This window comes from Engystomops pustulosus, chromosome 6 (assembly GCF_040894005.1).
Source record: "Engystomops pustulosus chromosome 6, aEngPut4.maternal, whole genome shotgun sequence".
In the NCBI taxonomy this organism is placed as follows: Eukaryota; Metazoa; Chordata; class Amphibia; order Anura; family Leptodactylidae; genus Engystomops; species Engystomops pustulosus.
Window position 1 is genome coordinate 18,813,038 of NC_092416.1, and position 23,756 is coordinate 18,836,793.

General features: G+C 44.8%; 1 protein-coding gene across 1 annotated transcript; it reads right to left on the reverse strand.

The window, feature by feature from the left end:
- Positions 1-553: 553 nt before the first annotated feature.
- Positions 554-22,332, reverse strand: LOC140065545 (uncharacterized). The gene is made up of 6 exons (XM_072113143.1): positions 22,280-22,332; positions 18,398-18,463; positions 17,082-17,435; positions 6,250-6,525; positions 5,506-5,781; positions 554-3,806 (listed from the first exon to the last, which is right to left on the reverse strand). Exons 1-6 carry the CDS (start codon positions 22,290-22,292, stop codon positions 3,616-3,618), a joined length of 1,176 nt encoding a protein of 391 aa, XP_071969244.1. The 5' UTR covers positions 22,293-22,332; the 3' UTR covers positions 554-3,615.
- Positions 22,333-23,756: the final 1,424 nt, after the last annotated feature.

Consider the following 23,756-nt stretch of genomic DNA (forward strand, 5'->3'; position numbering starts at 1 on the left):
CCATAGACAATAATCACTCCCAGAGATGATCCCATAGACAATAATCACTCCCAGAGATGATCCCATAGACAATAATCACTCCCAGAGATGATCCCATAGACAATAATCACTCACAAAGATGATCCCATAGACAATAATCACTCCCAGAGATGATCCCATAGACAATAATCACTCCCAGAGATGATCCCATAGACAATAATCACTCCCAGAGATGATCCCATAGACAATAATCACTCCCAGAGATGATCCCATAGACAATAATCACTCCCAGAGATGATCCCATAGACAATAATCACTCCCAGAGATGATCCTATAGACAATAATCACTCCCAGAGATGATCCCATAGACAATAATCACTCCCAGAGATGATCCCATAGACAATAATCACTCCCAGAGATGATCCCATAGACAATAATCACTCCCAGAGATGATCCCATAGACAATAATCACTCCCAGAGATGATCCCATAGACAATAATCACTCACAGAGATGATCCTATAGACAATAATCACTCCCAGAGATGGTCCCATAGACAATAATCACTCCCAGAGATGATCCCATAGACAATAATCACTCCCAGAGATGATCCCATAGACAATGATGAAGTCGTTACTGGAGAAACTTTACATTATAAAACTGCTCCGAAGTATTTTCCATGTTGCATAGAGGGAATTCTTCATTTGGGAACCTAAAATTTATGTTTTTAGTAATGAAAAGGGAAGTTTTTTGGAAGTGCAGCTGCTCAGAGTAGATGCATTTTCTGTGCCAGTTTTGTGCCTTTTTAGGTGCAAAATAGTGATAGATCCCGTGCAAACATCTGTATAGGACGCACTCACTATGTCAGATAAGGCGCAGGGACTCAGAACCACTAAGTGCCGAACTTTGCTGTGCGCCAGAAAATGGCGAATAAATGCGCCTAATTAACGAGATGCGCCAGATTTTTGCGCTAAAAGACGCTCAAAACAGTCTAACAGACTATGATTAATGTCCCCCACATTGTTTAGTCTAAACTGATACATTGTAGCAGTTTTCAGCTCTTAGAGCAGGGCTAGCTATATTCAGGGGTTTAATGCACCGATAGGCTTCAGACAATGCTTGACATAGAACTTCACACTGATACATTGTAGAAAACGCTTTATCTAGCCTGGATTCCAGGCCTAAGAAGTTCAGATACATCCCCAGAATCACCCTATTTTTCCCTGGTGGGGCCAGGAGGTCATGGAAGCCCTATCTGACCTCCTGGGGCCCCTTCCAACATGGCCTGATGCATGAAGACCGTGAGGTTCTCAAACAGTATCTGTCCTCCAGGAGGCACTCACCTGGTAGGACACTTCCTAGAGAACTGACCCCTCGGAACTGAAGGTAGGACTCCGCAGGGTAAGCTGGGGCTCCAGGAGGAGGGCTACTTCACAGAAATTCTGGCGAGACACCAGGCCACCATTTTGGAAAAGGTTCCGGGAGGTTGGTAACTGCTTCACGACCTTCTAGTTCAGACCGATCCGATTCAGATCAGACCACAAAAAAAATTTTGCTGAATTTGGCAAAACAAGTTTTTGAGAAGTTCGCTCATCTCTACAGATCACCACTGTGGAACTCCAATGGAAGTGAATGGAGCAATGGCCACCAATGACCACAATGGCTCCAGTTACATGGGACACTCAGTGATCCTCGTGATTGTGATCTCTGAATAGCCGGATCCCTACTGAAAACCCTCATTTATACATAAATGTTGTTCTTATACATCAAAACACTTTCCAATATTGATTAATCCTGAAATGTTAGTGAAAGGTCTATTAATGGAATCATCATACGGTCTATCTCACGTACCAACTCTCTGGACTAGGAATCTGTCTTGTTTATGTAGTAGCAGCCTGGTATAGAGAAAGATAGTTTTCAGAATTTTTCTGCATCTCTGCATGTTGCTACGTCAACCACTTACATTCTGTAGCTATTGGATATAGACCTGCGCTAGGACCAGTCATGGCTTTGGGTAAAGACTCAAATCTCAGCACAAATTATGTAAATAACTGTATAAAGTGGTGATGCCGCCTCCAGTCTTACTTTTGAAAATGTTATTTATTAAAAAAGAACATTAAATACATTTATTGACAAAAAAATTATGCGTCCAGATAGAAATTTTGGAAGTTTGGTACCAACTTTGCGGTTCGGGCCCGTTCAATACTATCAGTCACCCATGTAAATGACAGGAAGACACTGCCCCCTCCTGGTATGATGATATGGGGGGGGGGGGGGGTATGATATAGGACATTCATCATCTCTAGTAGTGATAGGAGGACACACTGCCCCCTGCTGGTGTGATGATGTGGGGGCTATGGCATAGGACAGTGAGTCACCCCTAATAGTGCTAGGAGGACACACTGCCCCCTGCTGGTGTGATGATGTGGGGGCTATGGTATAGGATATATACCCCTGGAAGTGATAGGAGGACACACTGCCCCCTGCTGGTGTGATGATGTGGGGGCTATGGTATAGGATATATACCCCTGGAAGTGATAGGAGGACACACTGCCCCCTGCTGGTGTGATGATGTGGGGGCTATGGTATAGGACAGTCACCCCTAGCAGTGATAGGAGGACACACTGCCCCCTGCTGGTGTGATGATGTGGGGGCTATGGCATAGGACAGTAAGCCACACCTAGAAGTGATAGGAGGACACACTGCCCCCTGCTGGTGTGATGATGTGGGGGCTATGGCATAGGACAGTAAGCCACACCTAGAAGTGATAGGAGGACACACTGCCCCCTGCTGGTGTGCTTGTGAGATGATGTTGTGATGTAACGAAGGGGAGAGGATGGGAACATACAAGTATGGAGTGAAAGTACAGCACCCGTAGAAGTGATAGGAGGATACACTGCCTCCTACTGGTATCATGATGTAAGGACCATGTCAAAGGTCAGTACATCACCATGCCATGCCCCCTGCTGGTGTGATGATGTGGGGAGCCATGGCTTAGGACAGTCAACCCCATAAGTGATAGGAGGACACACTGCCCCCTGCTGGTGTGATGATGTGGGGAGCCATGGCTTAGGACAGTCACCCCCATTAGTGATAGGAGGACACACTGCCCCCTGCTGGTGTGATGATGTTTGGAGCCATGGCATAGGACAGTCACCCCTAGTAGTGATAGGAGGACACACTGCCCCCTGCTGGTGTGATGTGGGGTACATTTGGGGTCCACTGCAGGATTATGCTCTCCAGGAATATCCCCTCCAGGTCACTCTTCCCTGGCAGCCGGGTCCCTTCCAGCATTTTTTGGACCAACGGTGACACCACCTTCCCCAATCTGTGAGTGCGCAGTATCTACGGCCCGGCTGTGACATCTATGGGCACATACAATGCAGGATCTTATACAGAACCTGCATCCTTTGTGCCCAACCGTATCTCATCTTACATCCAGACTAGAGGCGACACCAGGGTCCTAGAGCCTCTGCTCTATTACACAGTTTTCCCTCCAAACTTCTCCTTTTACTCTACTATTAAAATCACTTTCATAAATTATTACAGTCACTGATAGGAAATGTCTTTTCATTCCAACAATTCCTTCTTGGTGCAGGATTTTTTTTTTGTGGAGGAGCAACAAGATGCAGATATATTCAAACATTATGATTTGTCCTAGAGATTGAGGAGAATTTAGCATAAGGAGCCACGATCCGGACCCTTCTATTCCGCTTCTTCTTTTTCACCCAAAAAAATACAATAATAATACAAAGCAGAATAAAGAGCGTATTACTCAGAAACAGGGTGTAGAGGAGGGTGGGGTGCGGCCGAGACGCCTCTAGGTCACCTAAATAATAGAGAAGAATTTCTGTAAGACAGAATCCTACATCAAGTTTCTTGGTCAAACTTCCCTAAATTCTCTGAATGTATGGCTGTTGTCACAATTGTCTGCAAAATACTGCAAAACTACAAATGGATGAGATAAAGGACCTTTGATGATGCATCAAAGGTCCCTTTTTACAGAAAAAAAAATCAATATGTATTGATTTTATTTGTGGTTTATTTTCAATTAAACAAATAATAAGAAAGTTGAGACATGTTTACACATTTGTAAAACTGAGACTAAAACAGATGATGGACCTTTGGCTGTGTGACAAAGGTCCTTCGCTCAGGACCTGAAAGCTATTTTTTTTTCTTTTTGGGAGATGGCTATAAGTAAAATGGTGCCTTATTGCCACAATTGTGTGAGTATCACTGTAAAACTGCACTTAGAAGAGGTGAAGGACCTGTGGTCACTCGGAAAAGGGCATTCACTCAGATTCAGGAAGCACATTTTGTTTACTTTTATTCGGGACAAGGCTGAAATATATAAAATAATTTGGTTTTATGGAAATTTAAATAAAATTATGGCACAACTTGAGGCACGACAGAGGGCAAATCACTTTGAAGAGGTGAAGGACCTTTGGTCATGGGACAATAGCTCTTTACTCAGCACCGATACAATTTAATTTGGGAAGTGATTGGAATATAAGGAATAATAAGGCGTTCTGTAGATAAAACTGAGATAGTAGAAGAGGTAAACGGCTTTCAGTTGCATGACTCACTCACACAAATCCAGTATTGCTCTATAAATTATATATTTATGGTGGAAATATTACGCAAACATTACTAATACTTTATGAAAAGAGATTGACGACAAACAGGAACTGGAAGGGTAACCAACATTTAAGGGGCTGAGAGCAGGATAGATAGATGATAGATAGATAGACATACAAATAGATGCCAGTATGTAGATAGATAGATGCCGTGACAAAGTTAGCAGGACATGGAGGCTCCACACCGCGCTCCACCATACTGTTTTGCTTATACTGGAGCCAGTAGAATACAGATATATGGATGGATGGATAGATAGATAGATAGATAGATAGATATACTGTAGATAGATAGAGAGACAGACAGATAGATACATAGATAGATGTCATGACAGAGTTACCAGGACATGGAAGCTCCACACCGCGCTCCACCATACTGTTTTGCTTATACTGGAGCCAGTAGAATACAGATATATGGATGGATGGATGTATAGATAGATAGATAGACTGTAGATAGATCAGTAGGTAGGTAGACTGTAGATAGATAGAGAGACAGACAGATAGATACATAGATAGATGTCATGACAGAGTTAGCAGGATATGGAAGCTCCACACCGCGCTCCACCATACTGTTTTGCTTATACTGGAGCCAGCAGATAACAGATGGATGGTGGATAGATGGATATACTGTAGATAGATCAGTAGATAGATAAATAGATATATGATAGATAGATATATACATATATAGATATCATGACAGAGTTACCAGGACATGGAAGCTCCACACCGCGCTCCACCATACTGCTTTACTTGTACTGGAGCCAGCAGATAACAGACTGATAGATGGATAGATAAATAGAAAGACTGTAGATAGATTAGTAGGTAAATAGACTGTAAATAGATAATAGAGTGACAGACAGATAGATACATAGATAAATGTTATGACAGAGTTACCAGGACATGGAAGCTCCACACCGCGCTCCACCATATTCTTCTGTTTGTACTGGAGCCAGCAGATAACAGATGTAGTGTGTTTGGTTTCACACATCTGACTCCAATTACTGAGGACACTGATGACCCAAGATGTATTATTTGGAGCTGGAATCACACTGGACGTTATATTGTTGTACTCCTGACCCTGGAATTCCCAGGATAGACCCACGTTCTCTGGTGATCGCACTTTAGCTTTACAGATGATGTCACTGTGGTTCAGATATGCATTAAGTTCATCTGTAAATTATTAAAAGTTAGAAATTACTACATGGCTGACCCCAATATATAGATGAGGGGATGTATCATATGCTGACGTAAAACTGGGCTATAGCCTTTGCCCGAACAAAAAGATTCCTTGTTTTATAAGGAACTTTCCCCCAGAGGAGGCCTGAGCAGTAAAGGTTTCAAGATCTAGTTCAGTTCCTGTGGAGGTTGTGCTGTTATATTGAGGATTGATCTTTGACCTCAAATCTGTGCCGGCTGCCCAGACCTGTTGCTTGGATTTCCTCCTGCCCTGACCTTGGCCTTTATCTAGACTGTGCACATCTTTGTCCCATCAAAGGGCACTGACAGCCATGTATTACTCCTTATGTAACAGATAGATAGGAGATAGATATATATATATATGGTAATATACATGCACCTTTGTATACAATAATACATACAGATAACATACACTCCTGAATAATATCATATCAGTCTTACCTGGACAGAGCAGCTCCACACTGCACTCCACCAAATTCTGCTGCTTGTATCGTAGCCTACAGATAGCAGATACCTTCTCTTTAATATGACACATCTGAGCCCAATTACTGAGGATACTGATGACCCAAGATGTATTATGTGGAGCTGGAATCACACTGGACGTTATATTGTTGTATTCCTGACCCTGGAATTCCCAGGATAGATCCACATTCTCTGGGGATCGCACTTTGGCTTTACAGATGACGTCACTGCGGTTCGTAAATGTATCAAATTCATCTGTAAATCATTAAATGTTCTACATTAGAGATGAGCGAACACTAAAATGCTCGGGTACTCGTTATTCGAGACGAACTTTTCCCGATGCTCGAGTGCTCGTCTCGAATAACGAACCCCATTGAAGTCAATGGGAGACTCGAGCATTTTTCAAGGGGACCAAGGCTCTGCACAGGGAAGCTTGGCCAAACACCTGGGAACCTCAGAAAAGGATGGAAACACCACGGAAATGGACAGGAAACAGCAGGGGCAGCATGCATGGATGCCTCTGAGGCTGCCTAATCGCACCATTATGCCAAAATTATGGGCAACAGCATGGCCATGACAGAGTGACAGAATGAAGCTAGATAGCATCTAAAACATCCAATAATTGACCCTGACACTATAGGGGACGGCATGCAGAGGCAGCGGCAGCAGGCTAGAGAGTGGCATGGCGACATACCCTAATTGGACTCAGGCTTCAAACCAATGGGTGTCAGAGAGGAACCAAAGGAGGTGAGCAAGAAGCGCTCAAATAATATCGGTACATGATAAAAGTTTGCCAGTATATTTTGTGGATTACACAGCAGGGTGGCGACAAAGTTAACATGGAAGCCATGAAAACAACCCAAAATTCTGCCTGACACAGCTCGTTTGATAAGGGGACCATGTATGCTTACAGTTCATGCCAGTCGCTGCACTGGCTGCCAGTCTCCTTTCGAATACAGTTTAAAATAATAATAACCCTCATCCATAAAGCTCTGTATAATGCTGCACCCCCCTACCTCTCCTCTCTTATCTCAGTCTATCGCCCAACCCGTGCTCTTAGATCCGCCAGTGATCTTAGATTAACCTCTACCCTAGTGCGGACCTCCCACTCGCGTCTCCAAGACTTCTCTAGAGCTGCACCAATTCTATGGAATGCTCTGCCCCGGACTATCAGACTAATACCTAACCTCCAAAGTTTCAAACGTGCTCTTAAAACCCATTTCTTTAGGCAAGCCTATAACACTCATTAACTGCATGAAGTTTTAACTCTTCTACTAACCCGTCCTGTGTCGTCCTCCCATCTGTTATCCAGCAACCAACAGGCACCAGACTTCTCTGCAGTCCCATTCACCCTGGACCTGGTATATAAGATGACGGCTGAGTGGTTCAAGCGACAGCAATTCCATTTATTATATTTTTTTCTATTCCCTAAGAAGAATGGCTTGACCATTAAATATTCTTTTACCTCGTGTTACCCCATCATCTTCATAAACCGTAAGCTCTGGCGAGCAGGGACCTCACTCCTGTTGTTCCATGCAAATGTTGTGCTCTGTTACATTACATTTGTATTTGTTTCCTATGATTTGTAAAGCGCTACAGAATATGATGACGCTATATAAATAAAGATTATTATTATTATTATTATGGAGGCAGTGAACTAGTAGTAGATTAAAGGTGCTGCAACTATGTTAGTTGGATCTTGGGATGGAGCTGGCGTTCCGCTGCCAGGCGAGCTTTCGCCAATCCAAGCCCCTGTCTCTAGGCTACTCCCCAAACAGCACTTCTAAGAACCTTTTGTATAAGATCAAGTGTAGTAGCGTTCTTATAAGTTTAGGATATGGCGGGTGAGGGGAATGTAAACAGATGCGCAAGAAGCGCTGAAATAATATCCCTAAATGGTAAAAGTTTGCAAGTATATTTTGTGGATTACACAGCAGGGTGGCGACAAAGTTAACAACTTTGATGTGGAATGCCCTGTAATAGCTCTTGGGCGGTGTGCCTTTTATCGCCTAGGCTCAGCAGTTTCAGCACCGCCTGCTGTCGCTTAGCGACGGCACTGCTGCTGTGCCTAGAGCTACCGACTGATGGCGCCATGCCCACGGATGGTAATTCGGAGGAGGAGGAGGTGGAGGAGGGGTGGGAGGAGGTATAGTAGGCCTTTGAGACCTGGACCGAGGTAGGCCCCGCAATTCTCTGCGTCGGCAGTATATGACCAGCCCCAGGGTCAGACTCGGTCCCAGCCTGCACCAAGTTAAGTGTAGTAGCGTTCTTATAAGTTTGGGATATGGCGGGTGAGGGGAATGTAAACAGATGCGCAAGAAGCGCATGATGCGCATGGAGCTGGCGCTCCGCTGCCAGGCGAGCTTTCGCCAATCCAAGCCCCTGTCTCTAGGCTACTCCCCAAACAGCACTTCTAAGAACCTTTTGTATAAGATCAAGTGTAGTAGCGTTCTTATAAGTTTAGGATATGGCGGGTGAGGGGAATGTAAACAGATGCGCAAGAAGCGCTGAAATAATATCCCTAAATGGTAAAAGTTTGCAAGTATATTTTGTGGATAACACAGCAGGGTGGCGACAAAGTTAACAACTTTGATGTGGAATCCATGAAAACAACCCAAATTTCTGCCTGACACACCTCGTTTGATAAGGGGACGATGTATGGAGGCAGCTATATGGACGACTTTTGGAGGTAGCAATGGAGACAACGTGTGGAGGCTGCTATGGAGACAATTTAATTTGGAAAGTGCCTGTATGTGGCAGTCCCAAACATTTTTCAAACCAGAGGAGCAGGTAGGTGGCCCTCCAGTAAAATGGAATAGATTGAGTGCCTGTATGTGGCAGTCCCAAAAATGTTTCAAACCAGAGGAGCAGGTAGGTGGCCCTGCAGTAAAATGGAATAGATTGAGTGCCTGTATGTGGCAGTCCCAAAAATTTTTCAAACCAGAGGAGCAGGTAGGTGGCCCTCCAGTAAAATGGAATAGATTGAGTGCCTGTATGTGGCAGTCCCAAACATTTTTCAAACCAGAGGAGAAGGTAGGTGGCCCTCCAGTAAAATGGAATAGATTGAGTGCCTGTATGTGGCAGTCCCAAAAATGTTTCAAACCAGAGGAGCAGGTAGGTGGCCCTGCAGTAAAATGGAATAGATTGAGTGCCTGTATGTGGCAGTCCCAAACATTTTTCAAACCAGAGGAGCAGGTAGGTGGCCCTCCAGTAAAATGGAATAGATTGAGTGCCTGTATGTGGCAGTCCCAAACATTTTTCAAACCAGAGGAGCAGGTAGGTGGCCCTCCAGTAAAATGGAATAGATTGAGTGCCTGTATGTGGCAGTCCCAAAAATTTTTTAAAACAGAGGACCGGGTAGGTGGCCCTCCAGAAAAATGGAATAGATTGAGTGCCTGTATGTGGCACTCACAAAAATTGTTTCAAACAGAGGACCGGGTAGGTGGCCCTCCAGAAAAATTAAATGCATGAAGTACTATAGCAAGAGCCAGTGGGCCCTGTCAAAAAATAGCCATTTTCCTCTGCTTTACTGTACAAAGAGGAGGAGAAGGAGGAAAATGAGGAGGAGGAGGAGTGGATCAATTATTCAGGTTGAGCTTCCTTCACCTGGTGGAGATTGGAAATTCTGAGAAATCCAGCCTTTATTCATTTTAATAAGCGTCAGCCTGTCAGCGCTGTCAGTCGACAGGCGTGTACGCTTATCGGTGATGATGCCACCAGCTGCACTGAAAACCCGCTCGGACAAGACGCTAGCGGCAGGGCAGGCAAGAACCTCCAAGGCGTACAGCGCCAGTTCGTGCCACATGTCCAGCTTTGAAACCCAGTAGTTGTAGGGAGCTGTGTGATCATTTAGGACGATGGTATGGTCAGCTACGTACTCCCTCACCATCTTTCTGTAAAGATCAGCCCTACTCTGCCGAGACTGGGGACAGGTGACAGTGTCTTGCTGGGGTGACATAAAGCTGGCAAAAGCCTTGTAAAGCGTACCCTTGCCAGTGCTGGACAAGCTGCCTGCTCGCCTACTCTCCCTCGCTACTTGTCCCGCAGAACTACGCACTCTGCCGCTAGCGCTGTCAGAAGGGAAATACTGTTTCAGCTTGTGCACCAGGGCCTGCTGGTATTCATGCATTCTCACACTCCTTTCCTCTGCAGGGATGAGAGTGGGAAGATTTTGCTTGTACCGTGGGTCCAGGAGAGTGAACACCCAGTAATCGGTGCTGGAATAAATTCTTTGAACGCGAGGGTCACGGGATAGGCAGCCTAGCATGAAATCTGCCATATGCGCCAGAGTACCAACGCGTAAGAATTCACTCCCCTCACTGGCCTGACTGTCCATTTCCTCCTCCTCCAACTCCTCCAACTCCTCTTCTTCTGCCCATACACGCTGAACAGTGAAGGACTCAACAATGGTCCCCTCTTGTGTCTCGCCAACATTCTCCTCCTCTTCCTCCTCATCCTCCTCCACCTCCACCTCCTCCGATATGCGCTGAGAAACAGACCTGAGGGTGCTTTGGCTATCAACAAGGGAATATTCTTCCCCTGTCTCTTGTGACGAGCGCAAAGCTTCCGACTTCATGCTGACCAGAGAGTTTTTCAACAGGCCAAGCAGCGGGATGGTGAGGCTGATGATGGCGGCATCGCCACTGACCATCTGTGTTGACTCCTCAAAGTTACTCAGCACCTGACAGATATCAGACATCCACGTCCACTCCTCATTGTAGACTTGAGGAAGCTGACTGACCTGACTACCAGTTCTGGTGGAAGTTGACATCTGGCAGTCTACAATCGCTCTGCGCTGCTGGTAAACTCTGGATAACATGGTCAGTGTTGAATTCCACCTCGTGGGCACGTCGCACAACAGTCGGTGAGCGGGCAGTTGGAGGCGGCGCTGCGCTGCCCTGAGAGTGGCAGCATCTGGGCTGGACTTCCTGAAATGCGCACAGATGCGGCGCACCTTCGTGAGCAAATCAGACAGATTGGGGTATGTCTTGAGGAAACGCTGAACTATCAGATTTAACACATGGGCCAGGCATGGCACATGTGTCAGTCTGCCGAGTTGCAGAGCCACCACCAGGTTACGACCGTTGTCACACACAACCATTCCCGGCTTGAGGTTCAGCGGTGCCAGCCACAGATCAGTCTGCGCCGTGATGCCCTGTAATAGCTCTTGGGCGGTGTGCCTTTTGTCGCCTAGGCTCAGCAGTTTGAGCACCGCCTGCTGTCGCTCAGCGACGGCACTGCTGCTGTGCCTAGAGCTACCGACTGATGGCGCCGTGCCCACGGATGGTAGTTCGGAGGAGGAGGTGGAGGAGGGGTGGGAGGAGGAGGAGGCATAGTAGGGCTGAAACACCTGGACCGAGGTAGGCCCCGCAATCCTCGGCGTCGGCAGTATATGAGCAGCCCCAGGGTCAGACTCGGTCCCAGCCTCCACCAAGTTAACCCAATGTGCCGTCAGCGATATATAGTGGCCCTGCCCGGCAGCACTCGTCCACGTGTCCGTGGTCAGGTGGACCTTGTCAGAAACGGCGTTGGTCAGGGCACGGATGATGTTGTCTGACACGTGCTGGTGCAGGGCTGGGACGGCACATCGGGAAAAGTAGTGGCGGCTGGGGACCGAATACCGAGGGGCGGCCGCCGCCATGAGGTTGCGAAAGGCCTCGGTCTCTACTAGCCTATAGGGCAGCATCTCCAGGCTAAGCAATCTGGAGATGTGCACATTAAGGGCTTGGGCGTGCGGGTGGGTTGCACTATATTTGCGTTTCCGCTCCAGCGTCTGGGGTATGGAGAGCTGAACGCTGGTGGATGCTGTGGAGGATCGTGGAGGCGACGATGGGGTTTTTGTGCCAGGGTCCTGGGCAGGGGGCTGACTAGCAGCTGACACAGGGGAAGGAGCAGTGGTGTGCACGGCCGGAGGTGAACGGGCTTGTTGCCACTGAGTGGGGTGTTTAGCATTCATATGCCTGCGCATACTGGTGGTAGTTAAGCTAGTAGTGGTGGAACCCCTGCTGAGCCTGGTTTGGCAAATGTTGCACACCACAGTCCGTCGGTCATCCGGTGTTTCCTTAAAGAACCTCCAGACTTCTGAAGATCTAGCCCTCGCCGCAAGAGCCCTCGCCACGGGAGCTTCACTAGTTGACACATTTGGCGCTGATGCACCAGCTCTGGCCCTGCCTCTCCGTCTGGCCCCACCACTGCCTCTTCCAACCTGTTCTGGTCGAGGACTCTCCTCCGTCTCAGAAGCACTGTGTTCACCCGGCCTCTCAACCCAGCTTGGGTCTGTCACCTCATCATCCTCCGAGCCCTCAGTCTGCTCCCCCCTCGGACTTCCTGCCCTGACAACAACTTCCCCACTGTCTGACAACCGTGTCTCCTCATCGTCGGACACCTCTTTACACACTTCCACTACGTCAAGAAGGTCATCATCACCCACAGACTGTGACTGGTGGAAAACCTGGGCATCGGAAAATTGCTCAGCAGCAACCGGACAAGTGGTTTGTGACTGTGGGAAGGGTCCAGAAAACAGTTCCTCAGAGTATGCCGGTTCAAATGCCAAATTTTCCTGGGAGGGGGCAGACTGGGGGGGAGGAGGCTGAGGTGCAGGAGCTGGAGGAGTGGCGATTTCGGTGACATGGGTGGACTGCGTGGAAGACTGACTGGTGGTGGACAAATTGCTCGAAGCATTGTCAGCAATCCACGACATCACCTGTTCGCACTGTTCTGGCCTCAACAGTGCTCTACCACGAGTCCCAGTAACTTCAGACATGAACCTAGGGAGTGTAGCTCTGCGGCGTTCCCCTGCTCCCTCATCAGCAGGTGGTGTCTCACCCCGCCCAGGACCACGGCCTCTGACCCCTGCAGTAGTTGGACGCCCACGTCCCCGCCCTCGTCCTCTACCCCTAGCCCTCGGGTTAAACATTTTTAAAATGAGAGTTATAACTTTTTTTTTTTTTAACTTTTTTTGTTTTTTTTTTGTGTTTTTTGTTTTTTTTTGTGTTTGTGTTTTTTGTTTTTTTTTGAGTTTTTAAAACCAAACAATGCTATCCTATTGCTATGGCTATTTTCTAGCCAAGTATCAAAGCACACTACTATGCCAGATGAGATGACACTGAGTTAGTGCCTAATTGAAATCCAACCCCTACTAAATTTTCCCACTTCGGTCTTTGCTATGGATATGTGCGTCACTAAGCGCAGAACACAGCAGTCGCAAGTCTCACTACAAATTGCTCAGAATTGGCTAGTACATGCACTGCAGAAAGTACAGCCACCAGCAGATCAACCAGAAATCAAATATATAGAACGCTACTGTAGGCGTAAGTAAGCTCTTTGTATTCTCCTATGGCTATTTTCTAGCCAAGTATCAAAGCACACTACTATGCCAGATGAGATGACACTGAGTTAGTGCCTAATTGAAATCCAACCCCTACTAAATTTTCCCACTTCGGTCTTTGCTATGGATATGTGTGCCACTAAGAGCTAAACACAACGGTAGCAAGTCCCCCTGCTAATTCCTCACAAAATGGTACTAGATGCAAATTAAAATAAAAAAAGTATAACGTTATTGTAGCCCTAAGAAGGGCTGTTGGGTTCTTGTAGAATCACTCCTGCCTAACAGTAAGCTAATAGAACACCCTAACGCTTTCCCTGACCAGCAGCAGCTCTCTCCCTAGCGGCATCCAGACACAGAATGATCCGAGCAGCGCGGCCAGCGGCTAGTCTATCCCAGGGTCACCTGATCTGGCCAGCCAACCACTGCTATCGACGTGTAAGGGTACCACGTCATGCTGGGTGGAGTGCAGAGTCTCCTGGCTTGTGATTGGCTCTGTTTCTGGCCGCCAAAAAGCAAAACGGCGGGAGCTGCCATTTTCTCGAGCGGGCGAAGTATTCGTCCGAGCAACGAGCAGTTTCGAGTACCCTAATGCTCGACCGAGCATCAAGCTCGGACGAGCATGTTCGCTCATCTCTATTCTACATCAATACAGGACTGACATCTTAGATGAGAAATAATGGGGGGGGGGCATTGGTTATCATTTTTTATGGACAATTTTTTTTGGCGTAGTTATTAAATTTGTCTCTAATTTGCAACGTTTGGCTGCAGACAAAAGTTCGGCACTTAGTGGTTTTGAGTCCCTGCTCCATATCTGACATAGTGAGCGGCTTTTATAAAGATGTTTGCACGGGGTCTATCACCATTTTACGGTTAAAAAGTCACAAAAATGCTCCTACTCCGAGCAGCTGCACTTGAAAAAAATCTCCATTTTCAAAGGTCTTCGCTTTCCAAATATAAAGTTAACTGAATGCAGCATGAAAAATACTTTGGAGCAGTTTTAAAATGTAAAATTTCTCCAGTGACGACTTCATAATTGTCTATGGGATCATCTCTGGGAGTGATTATTGTCTTATTGTACAGATCTGAGAATATTATCAGACTCCATTTCCTGTACATTATAATAAAAAAGGCAAAAGACTCATTTCAGCAAGAATGTGCTCCGGACGTTGTACAAGCTCAGACTTTTTTGTGCAAAAATGAAGCTCGGAATGTTCTGTAACAGTTTGTCTCAATTTTGCTTTCTTATTGGTCACAAATGAGATTTACTTTGTAGGGGAATAATTTGAGACAAATTGCAAAGTGCAAAATTAGGCGCATTAGGTGCATAGCATAAAGTACAGGACAAGAAAAGGGACATAGAAACACGGCAAGATAAATGTCCCCCTATGTTCCTAATTGTTTCACAGTGTAAATAGATAAAGGGGGACATTAATCATAGGGGGGTCTCCGGTTCGCCTATTTTTGCGCCTGGTTTGCCCTTTTTTTTGGCTCCTGATCTATGATGGATCTGGTTCTGCCTTAGTAAATGCACTTTGGAATTGTCTCATGTCCCATTCATTTGCGCCTAAATTTGCGCCAAATTTGTCTCAAATTGTTAGATCTCATTTGTGAGCAATAATGAAAGGAGACTGAGAAAATGTGACAGAACGTTCAGGGCTTCATCTCTGCACCAAGAAACTATCATTGTGATGTAACTGCAGGGACTAAAAGTGACAGAGATGTAAAAAAAAAATTCTTGCTGAAATGAGTCTTTGCCTTTTTTTTTTATAATTTACATGAAATGGAGACTGATAATATTCTCAGATCTGTACAATAAGACAATAATCACTCCCAGAGATGATCCCATAGACAATAATCACTCCCAGAGATGATCCCATAGACAATAATCACTCCCAGAGATGATCCCATAGACAATAATCACTCCCAGAGATGATCCCATAGACAATAATCACTCCCAGAGATGATCCCATAGACAATAATCACTCCCAGAGATGATCCCATAGACAATAATCACTCCCAGAGATGATCCCATAGACAATAATCACTCCCAGAGATGATCCCATAGACAATAATCACTCCCAGAGATGATCCCATAGACAATAATCACTCCCAGAGATGATCCCATAGACAATAATCACTCCCAGAGATGATCCCATAGACAATAATCACTCCCAGAGATGATCCCATAGACAATAATCACTCCCAGAGATGATCCTATAGACAATAATCACTCCCAGAGATGATCCCATAGACAATAATCACTCCCAGAGATGATCCTATAGACAATAATCACTCCCAGAGATGATCCTATAGACAATAATCACTCCCAGAGATGATCCCATAGACAATAATCACTCCCAGAGATGATCCCATAGACCAGTGATGGCAAACCTTTTAGAGACCGAGTGCCCAAACTACAACAAAGACCCGCTTATTTATCGCAAAGTGCCATCACAGAAATGTAATTTGTGATTTATACTTCCTTCTCTGTCACAGTTTTCATTGATACCAGCCCTGAGGACACAAATAAAGCAGAAAATAGTCCCATGTACAGCTGTCACTTTAAAATAGCTCTGTGCACAGCAAGTCCTGGGCTGTCTGTGACTGCAGGAAGATACCTGGAGTCATCTTTGGTGATGGCTGAGTGCCCACAGAAAGGGCTCGGAGTGCCACCTCTGGCACCAGTGCCATAGGTTAGCCATCACTGCCATAGACAATGATCACTCCCAGAGATGATCCCATAGACAATAATCACTCCCAGAGATGATCCCATAGACAATAATCACTCCCAGAGATGATCCCATAGACAATAATCACTCCCAGAGATGATCCCATAGACAATAATCACTCCCAGAGATGATCCCATAGACAATAATCACTCCCAGAGATTATCCCTTAGACAATAATCACTCCCAGAGATGATCCCATAGACAATAATCACTCCCAGAGATGATCCCATAGACAATGATGAAGTCGTTACTGGAGAAATGTTACATTATAAAACTGCTCCGAAGTATTTTCCATGTTGCATAGAGGTGATTCTTCATTTGGGAACCTAAAATGTATGTTTTTATTAGTGATAGACCCCGTGCAAACATCTCTATAGCAGCCGCTCACTATGTCAGATAAGGCGCAGGGACTCAAAACCACTAAGTGCCGAACTTTGCCGTGCGCCAGAAAATGGCACATAAATGCGCCAAATTAACGAGATGCGCCAGATTTTTGCGCTAAAAAACGCTCAAAACAGTCTAACAGACTATGATTGATGTCCCCCAAAAAGATAGATAAGAGATAGATAGATAGATAGATATGAGATAGATAGATAGATAGGAGATAGATAGGAGATAGATAGATAGATAGATAGATAGATAGATAGATAGATAGATAGATAGATATGAGATAGATAGATAGATAGGAGATAGATAGATAGATAGATAGATAGATAGATAGATAGATAGATAGATAGATAGATAGATAGACTTACCATATACAAGTAGATAAGTCCCGGTCCCTGTAGATTTGCTGTTCTCCGTCCCAATCAGCAGGGATGTTTCACACACATAGGTGTCAGTGTATGAATGTTCTACATCATCTATGGTTAGGGACAGATCATTTTGGAATTTTGGGTAGATCAGCCATGACTTGATACTTGTATTCTTCGACCTGGGGTACAGATACTCCTTTGCTTTGTCTTTGGTGGCTGGAATTAACCAGTATGGATTCACTCGAGTCACTTTTACTTCATTTAACTGCAAGATGCAACTCAGATTAACGGAGGAGCCGACCACAGCAGCTACAACGGGGGGCTGGTACAATGTGGCCGCACAATGGCCGAAACCTGAAAAGACAAGATAGGGACATTTGAATATATCATCTTGGCAAGACAGGTAGAGGAGGATAGCTAGAGGATACATGACAAAGGTCATAAGACACAGAAAGATAATCAAAATGAGCTCCTATGCTGGTCAGTAGCGAATTGGATCTCTAAGGAGCCCAAATCAGTAACTTGTATTATGCAACATCCAGGACCCTCAAATCAAAATGAGACTTTAGGAACTCTTTTATACATATATTACCGATATAGGTTAAATCCATATATTGTGATCCTAGGTCATGTGATCAACAGTATGACCATTGGACAAGAGCTAGGTCTCCTCTATGGACAGGAAGTCAGTTTTCTGGCATGGAGGACTTCCTGTGATCCTGAGAATTACATCATCACCCAACAGATCCCATCTGGCAGCTCTAGGACAGGATTTAACTGGGGAGAAGATCCATCAATGGACTCTTTAAAGATAGTTTATCCAAATACCTTCAGGAAAAGGAACAAAGAGTGGAAAGAGAGGAATGGAAAGGAAGGGGGGTCAGAAAGGAAGGAGATAAAAAGAAAGGAAGAGAAGAAAATGGAAAAGGGATAAAGGAAATACAGAAGGAAAGGGATATAATGAAGGGGGGGAAAGGAAGGAGGGATGAAAGGAAGGAGGGAGAGAGAGAGAAAGGAAATACAGAAATTGATATAAGGGAAAAGGGAACAGAAAGGAATTATGTAGGAAGAAAGGAATACCAGATGGAAGTATGGAGAGAGGGAAGAGGAAGAAATAAGGAAGGAAGGGTGCATGGGGATAGAAGGAAGGAAGGAAGAGACAAAGGGAAGAGAAAAGACAAGAAGAGGATAGAGGGAAGGAGGGAAGAGGAAGAAAAGAAGGAAGAAGAGGGTAGATGAAAAAATGGAGCGAAGAGGAAGACTGGAAGAGGAACTAAGGGTTGAAGGAAGGAACATCAGACATGGCAGATACTTACCAAGTTTTAGAAATATGAGAAGGATGGTTGAATAAAGATTCATTCTTCTCCTTGAAGGACTATGGCCTGGAATGAGACAACAATGGAGATGAATTCTGGAACAATATATGTAATTACTAAGGTTAGAACCAGAACACAATTTGCCTGTTCCCCACCACCAGATATGACTTGTAGGGTAATGGAGTCAGTGCCTACAAGAATACTCTTTTGTCCCCAGCCGGAGCGCAAGAATCAACAACCAGACTCCACCAATTTCAGGGATAGGCCCCTCAGCAATCTGAATAATATTTTATCAGTATAATAATTCCAGAGAACCCTAAAAAAACCATAATAATTGCACTAAAGAAGGTGCCAGTATCTCTTTATACCAGGATAGACTATAGCGCCCTCTACTGAGATGGAGCTGCCCGCACACTAGTGATACAGTATATTCAAGCAACTAATGAAACTGATTCAACCTTTTTTATGAGGCACAAAAGGCTGCTAAAAACACCGACCACAAGGCAGATTTATGACAGATCTGATGTGACATGGCAGGGCTGAGACTGTCACAAAGTCCTCATTTAAATAGTGTTGAAAGACATGTTGGGGTTTCCTCCATTGGGCACTTTCATCTCCAGATCCTCAAACAAATTTACAAAACTCAAAAATTACACAAAAAAAACAAAACAGAACAGGATATTGTTGTGGTTACTTCTACAGAGAATAAAAAAGGTGTTTCTGTAGCTTCCTGTAGAGAAGTTTCTAGTTTTATTTCCCCTCACACACGACACTTGTCTTCTGTCTCTCTCATGGTTGTTGTTATTTTTGCTTCTTCATCAGTCCATATCTATTCTTTTAAGTTCTTCCCTAATCCTTCTTCCAGGCATCAAAACTGACCAGGGGTAGATATATTGTCTGTATGTACGCCCAATATGTTTCTAATGTGCATATATCTATGAGTTACAGAGACTTTACTTTATTGATTCATGGAGTCCAGAACCACCATTTATGGTGGCACAAGTTCTGCACTTCTCCATAGCTACTGAATGGGCTGCCTCTATGCCTCTTTATCGCTCTGAGTGCGCCACTCTCCAAAAATGTCTCCTATACTGCACATATCTTGTCCAGTGTGGCTACTGAATGTAAATGACCACTACCCGGAAGGCAGCACCAGTAGGCATCTATCAAATGCACCTAATAGCTTTGTGCCTATCCTAGCACAACCTTACACAGTGAGCATATCTTCACCCTCTCGAAATAATAAGAGCTGCTATGGTATTTGTCAGGGCTTGGGGGTCGATGAACCCCCTGGACCACCGCGGACGATGACGCAAGTTGAGACCTGGGACCGGAATCCAAGTGGCACCTGGTCTTGACTTGTCTACGATGGTAGCCAAGGTCGAAGTACCAACTCACCAGGCAGTCACGGGGTCTGGAACAGGCAGGTAGTCAGGGCAGGAAGCAGAGATGCAAGGTCAGTGTCAGGTCCGGGGTCACAACAGAACAGGAACACAAGGAACGCAGGGAGGAAGCTGGAAGCTGAGACATATAACACAAAGATCTGGCGGGGGTTGATGGGAGCAGGCGGCTTATGTAGAAAACCCGGAAGTGGCCAGCACCAATCAGCGGCGTGCTGGCCCTTTAAAACTGCCAACTGGATGAGGAGGAAGCAAGAGCGTGGAGAGATAAGTGAGGGTCGGGAAGGGTGCCGCCACGGAGAGGGACATGGGTGTGCCTGCGATCTGAGACATGGATCTCAGGGACACCCGTGACAGCATTACACTATTAGCTCTTCCCTTTGCCCTTCTCTCCTGCCACCTCCTACTCCAAACATGTACATAGATATGGGCAATAATCATTACTTTAATTTAGAAATAACTTATACATTAAGGGGAGCTATTGACATATAGATGTGGTGGGGTTTGCTTTCTGAAATATTGACGTTTTCTGTCATACAAGAACTGAAATAACCGCAATTACCACCACGAACAACCAGTAATTCTGATTATTCATAGGTTATAGCGCAATTCTACACCAGGCGCAAGCTGTGCGGCAGGGGGAAGGGTCTTCATCATACGTTGGGGCACAGAGAGGTAATTGTAATATTGTCTCCAGCACACATCTGTCATCTCCTTAGTTCCCTGGAGTTTAAAGTATTACAAGAGTTAATTCTAACATTGACCAGTGGTCTATGTTTAGGGACACTTACATCATAAAGGGATCAATTCTGACATTGTTTGTCGTCTAATAATAATAATAATAATAATAATAATAATTCTTTATTTATATAGCGCACACAGATTACGCAGCGCTGCACAAAGCATGTCAAAACAGTCTCTGTCCCCATGGAGCTCAAAATCTAATCAACCTACCAGTATGATTTGGAGTGTGGGAGGAAACCGGAGGACCTGGAGAAAACCCACGTAAACACTGAGAGAACATACAAACTCTTTGCAGATGTTGACCTTGATGGGACATGAACCCAGGATCCCAGCACTGAGTCGTCTGAGCCACCCAGCGTCATCTAGTGTAGTGATGTAGTTATTGTCAGCATCTCAGTTAAGAAGCGGGAAAGTCTTTGTCAGCCTCTCTGATAGTCCGGGAGCATCAAGTAGTATAAGTTGCCCTAGTAGTCTAGTAATAGGTAGTAATTATTAGTGCAACTGGAGGTTTCATGTGGTCTAGGACTAGAAAATTATAAATATTATCATCTCTGGTGGTTACGATGAAAAAACAGCCATGACATGTGTGAATTAGCTGTCTCACCTGATTACCGTGTATGTATCTGATCACAGCAATCAGATAGATTTTTTTTAGACAAACTGGGATGATGTGCCTTCAGGACTGCTTTTAGACAAAGTGGGGCCCTGGGAAAAACTGAAAGTGGGGCCCCAGAATAAAAACAATTTTATGAGCAGTCACAGTCAGTAAGAGGCTCCTTTAGCCCTGCACTTTGTAGTTACAGACAGTAGTAGGTAAGTATCTGTAATAAGGGACTGTAGGAGAATGTTATAGGAGACAGATGAAAGGGAGATGGATGGTAGAAGATAAACATGAAAGATGATAGATAAATAATTTAGATGATATATAGATGATAGAAGATAAATATGAGACATAGATACAGTAGAAGTGAGATAGAAGATCGAGCTAGAAATATAAATGGTTAAATATATAGAAATGGAAATTATAGGAGATAACTAGACAGATAGATGATAGATATATAGACAGGAGATAGATGATCAGCATCTTCACCAGGCATTCAACCCAGGGGTATTAAAGAGCAATACATCCACAAAAGTCCAGATGCAAGGGGCCCCCATAGGACAGGGGGCCCTGGGCAAATGCCCAGTTTGCCGCAGCCTAATGACAGCCCTGCTTCACACAAAAATCTTCCATTACCAAATATACCTGGAGTCAAAAGTAATAAAATGGATAATTCCAATATCAGGGCATTTCACATGTTTACATAAACTTCTTTATTGATTTAGAAAGATATGGTGGTTATGGGTCTTGGAGGTAGTCAGTGCACCAATCCCTTTGATAATGCACAGTTAGTATTCTCAGCATCCCTGGTGGTCTAGAGCAGGGAAGGGTTAATGTTATTATTCATGGAGCTTTGAGATAGTTAAAGGGGTCAATCAGTAACTTCCACTTTCTAGAGTAGAAAAAGGGAGTAATATAATCACCCCAGGTGGTCACCGTGACCCCATTCTCAGATAACATTTATCCATTTTAGTTTCCTGATATTACTTAATGGGATTTTATTACCGGGTAATTTCTAGGGGCAAAAGTGAGCTTCCAGTCAAAGTTTCAGGTTATCAGCGATAACATCCTGATAGTTTACAAATCTAGACAATATAACAATATATAAAGTGATGGAAATACATATAATACATTTACCTGAAGCTGACATGATGCAGGGGCTGCAAACTCTTCTTCAGTCCGTATGAAAATGAAACCTGAGTGAGTGGGCAGGTTACAGGTTTCCAGCAGTCAAAAGACAACGCAAGACGTCAAGTAAAGTTCCTGTTTAAAAAAAAAACAAAAAACAATTATTAAATCTTTCCAGCCTCTGACCTACACATAATTTTTCTTGTGCATAAAGGTAATAACATGGGTGGAATTCATTAGTCATCTGCACCAGATTTCTGGCTGATATGAGCCAAAGAACCGTCTAATACACATTCAGACATATTTGTGAAGGCTTTTAGACCATTTTTAGGTAGTTTCCCAACTTGTACGACAAAGAGGCATGGCCTCGAGAAAGGGGCTGCAGTCTCTGGGAAAGGGGGCAGGAAATGTGTTGGGTAGATAGTGGGCACCACATTGTGCACAGTTTAGACCACCTACAGCAGATCTAAGAGTAGAACTCAACAGTCCTAAACTGCGACAGAGTCATCATAACAATGACGAATTGTTGGCAAGCTCTACACTGTAGGAGCCAGACACATATTAATGAATACCGCGCACTGTGTCATCTCCAGCTGTCCCAGAGGACAAACTCAGCCGCACTGCATCAATCTCGGCACTGCTGATCCAGAGCCTGGACTCTACTACATTGATTCTAGTTAAAGGCCTTTGTACATGGTATTATAAAAAGGGTTTTTTGAGAATCAATAAACCCCATGGTTGCACTTACCCTTCTCAGGCTCTCAGGTCTAGGATCATTGTGGTGCTGCCCCCTTGTGGACGCCTTCAGCTAGTGGTACCTGATGGACCTCAACAGGTCCAATGGCTGCCAACATCTCCGATCCAGGGAAGGGACAGATACTGAAACTCTGAAGGAGAAGCCGGATGAGAACACTTTACTTTGTTGTGGTTCTTGCACTGGACCCTGTGGGGATTTCCAAGGTTCTTGGAAAATCTCTTTAAATATTTTTATGGTTTAGTAACATGTTACTAATTATAAAAAACCTTTATCCATTTGGAGTCTTGAGTTTAAATCCCCCATAATGACCTTCCTCAAGGCTTCCTATAACATTATAATCAATTATATTTAAAGCCAAACAAATCTGTGCTGATGTTCAAATTTTGGGGAACATTCCGTTGCGTCCGCCGATCTGGAATGTCCGACGAGACTTTGGAGCTGCCGCGATTGAATGTGTCGCTTCCCCGCTCATGTCCACCGGAGTTCCCCATCTTCTTCCCAGTGTATGTGAGTGCTGATCTTGCGACACAATTTGAATTTTAAATTCCGTGGTTAGTCCGAATCAGTTGTGTTGTCCGACGGCCGCGCCCCCCAATTTGTGTCGCATGCAAGCCGGCGCCGATGTGCCACAATCCGATTGCATGCACCAAAAACCCGGGGCAATTCAAGGCAAATCGGAAATATTCGGGAAACTCGACGGAAAAGCATCTGACGGACCCTTAGTAAATG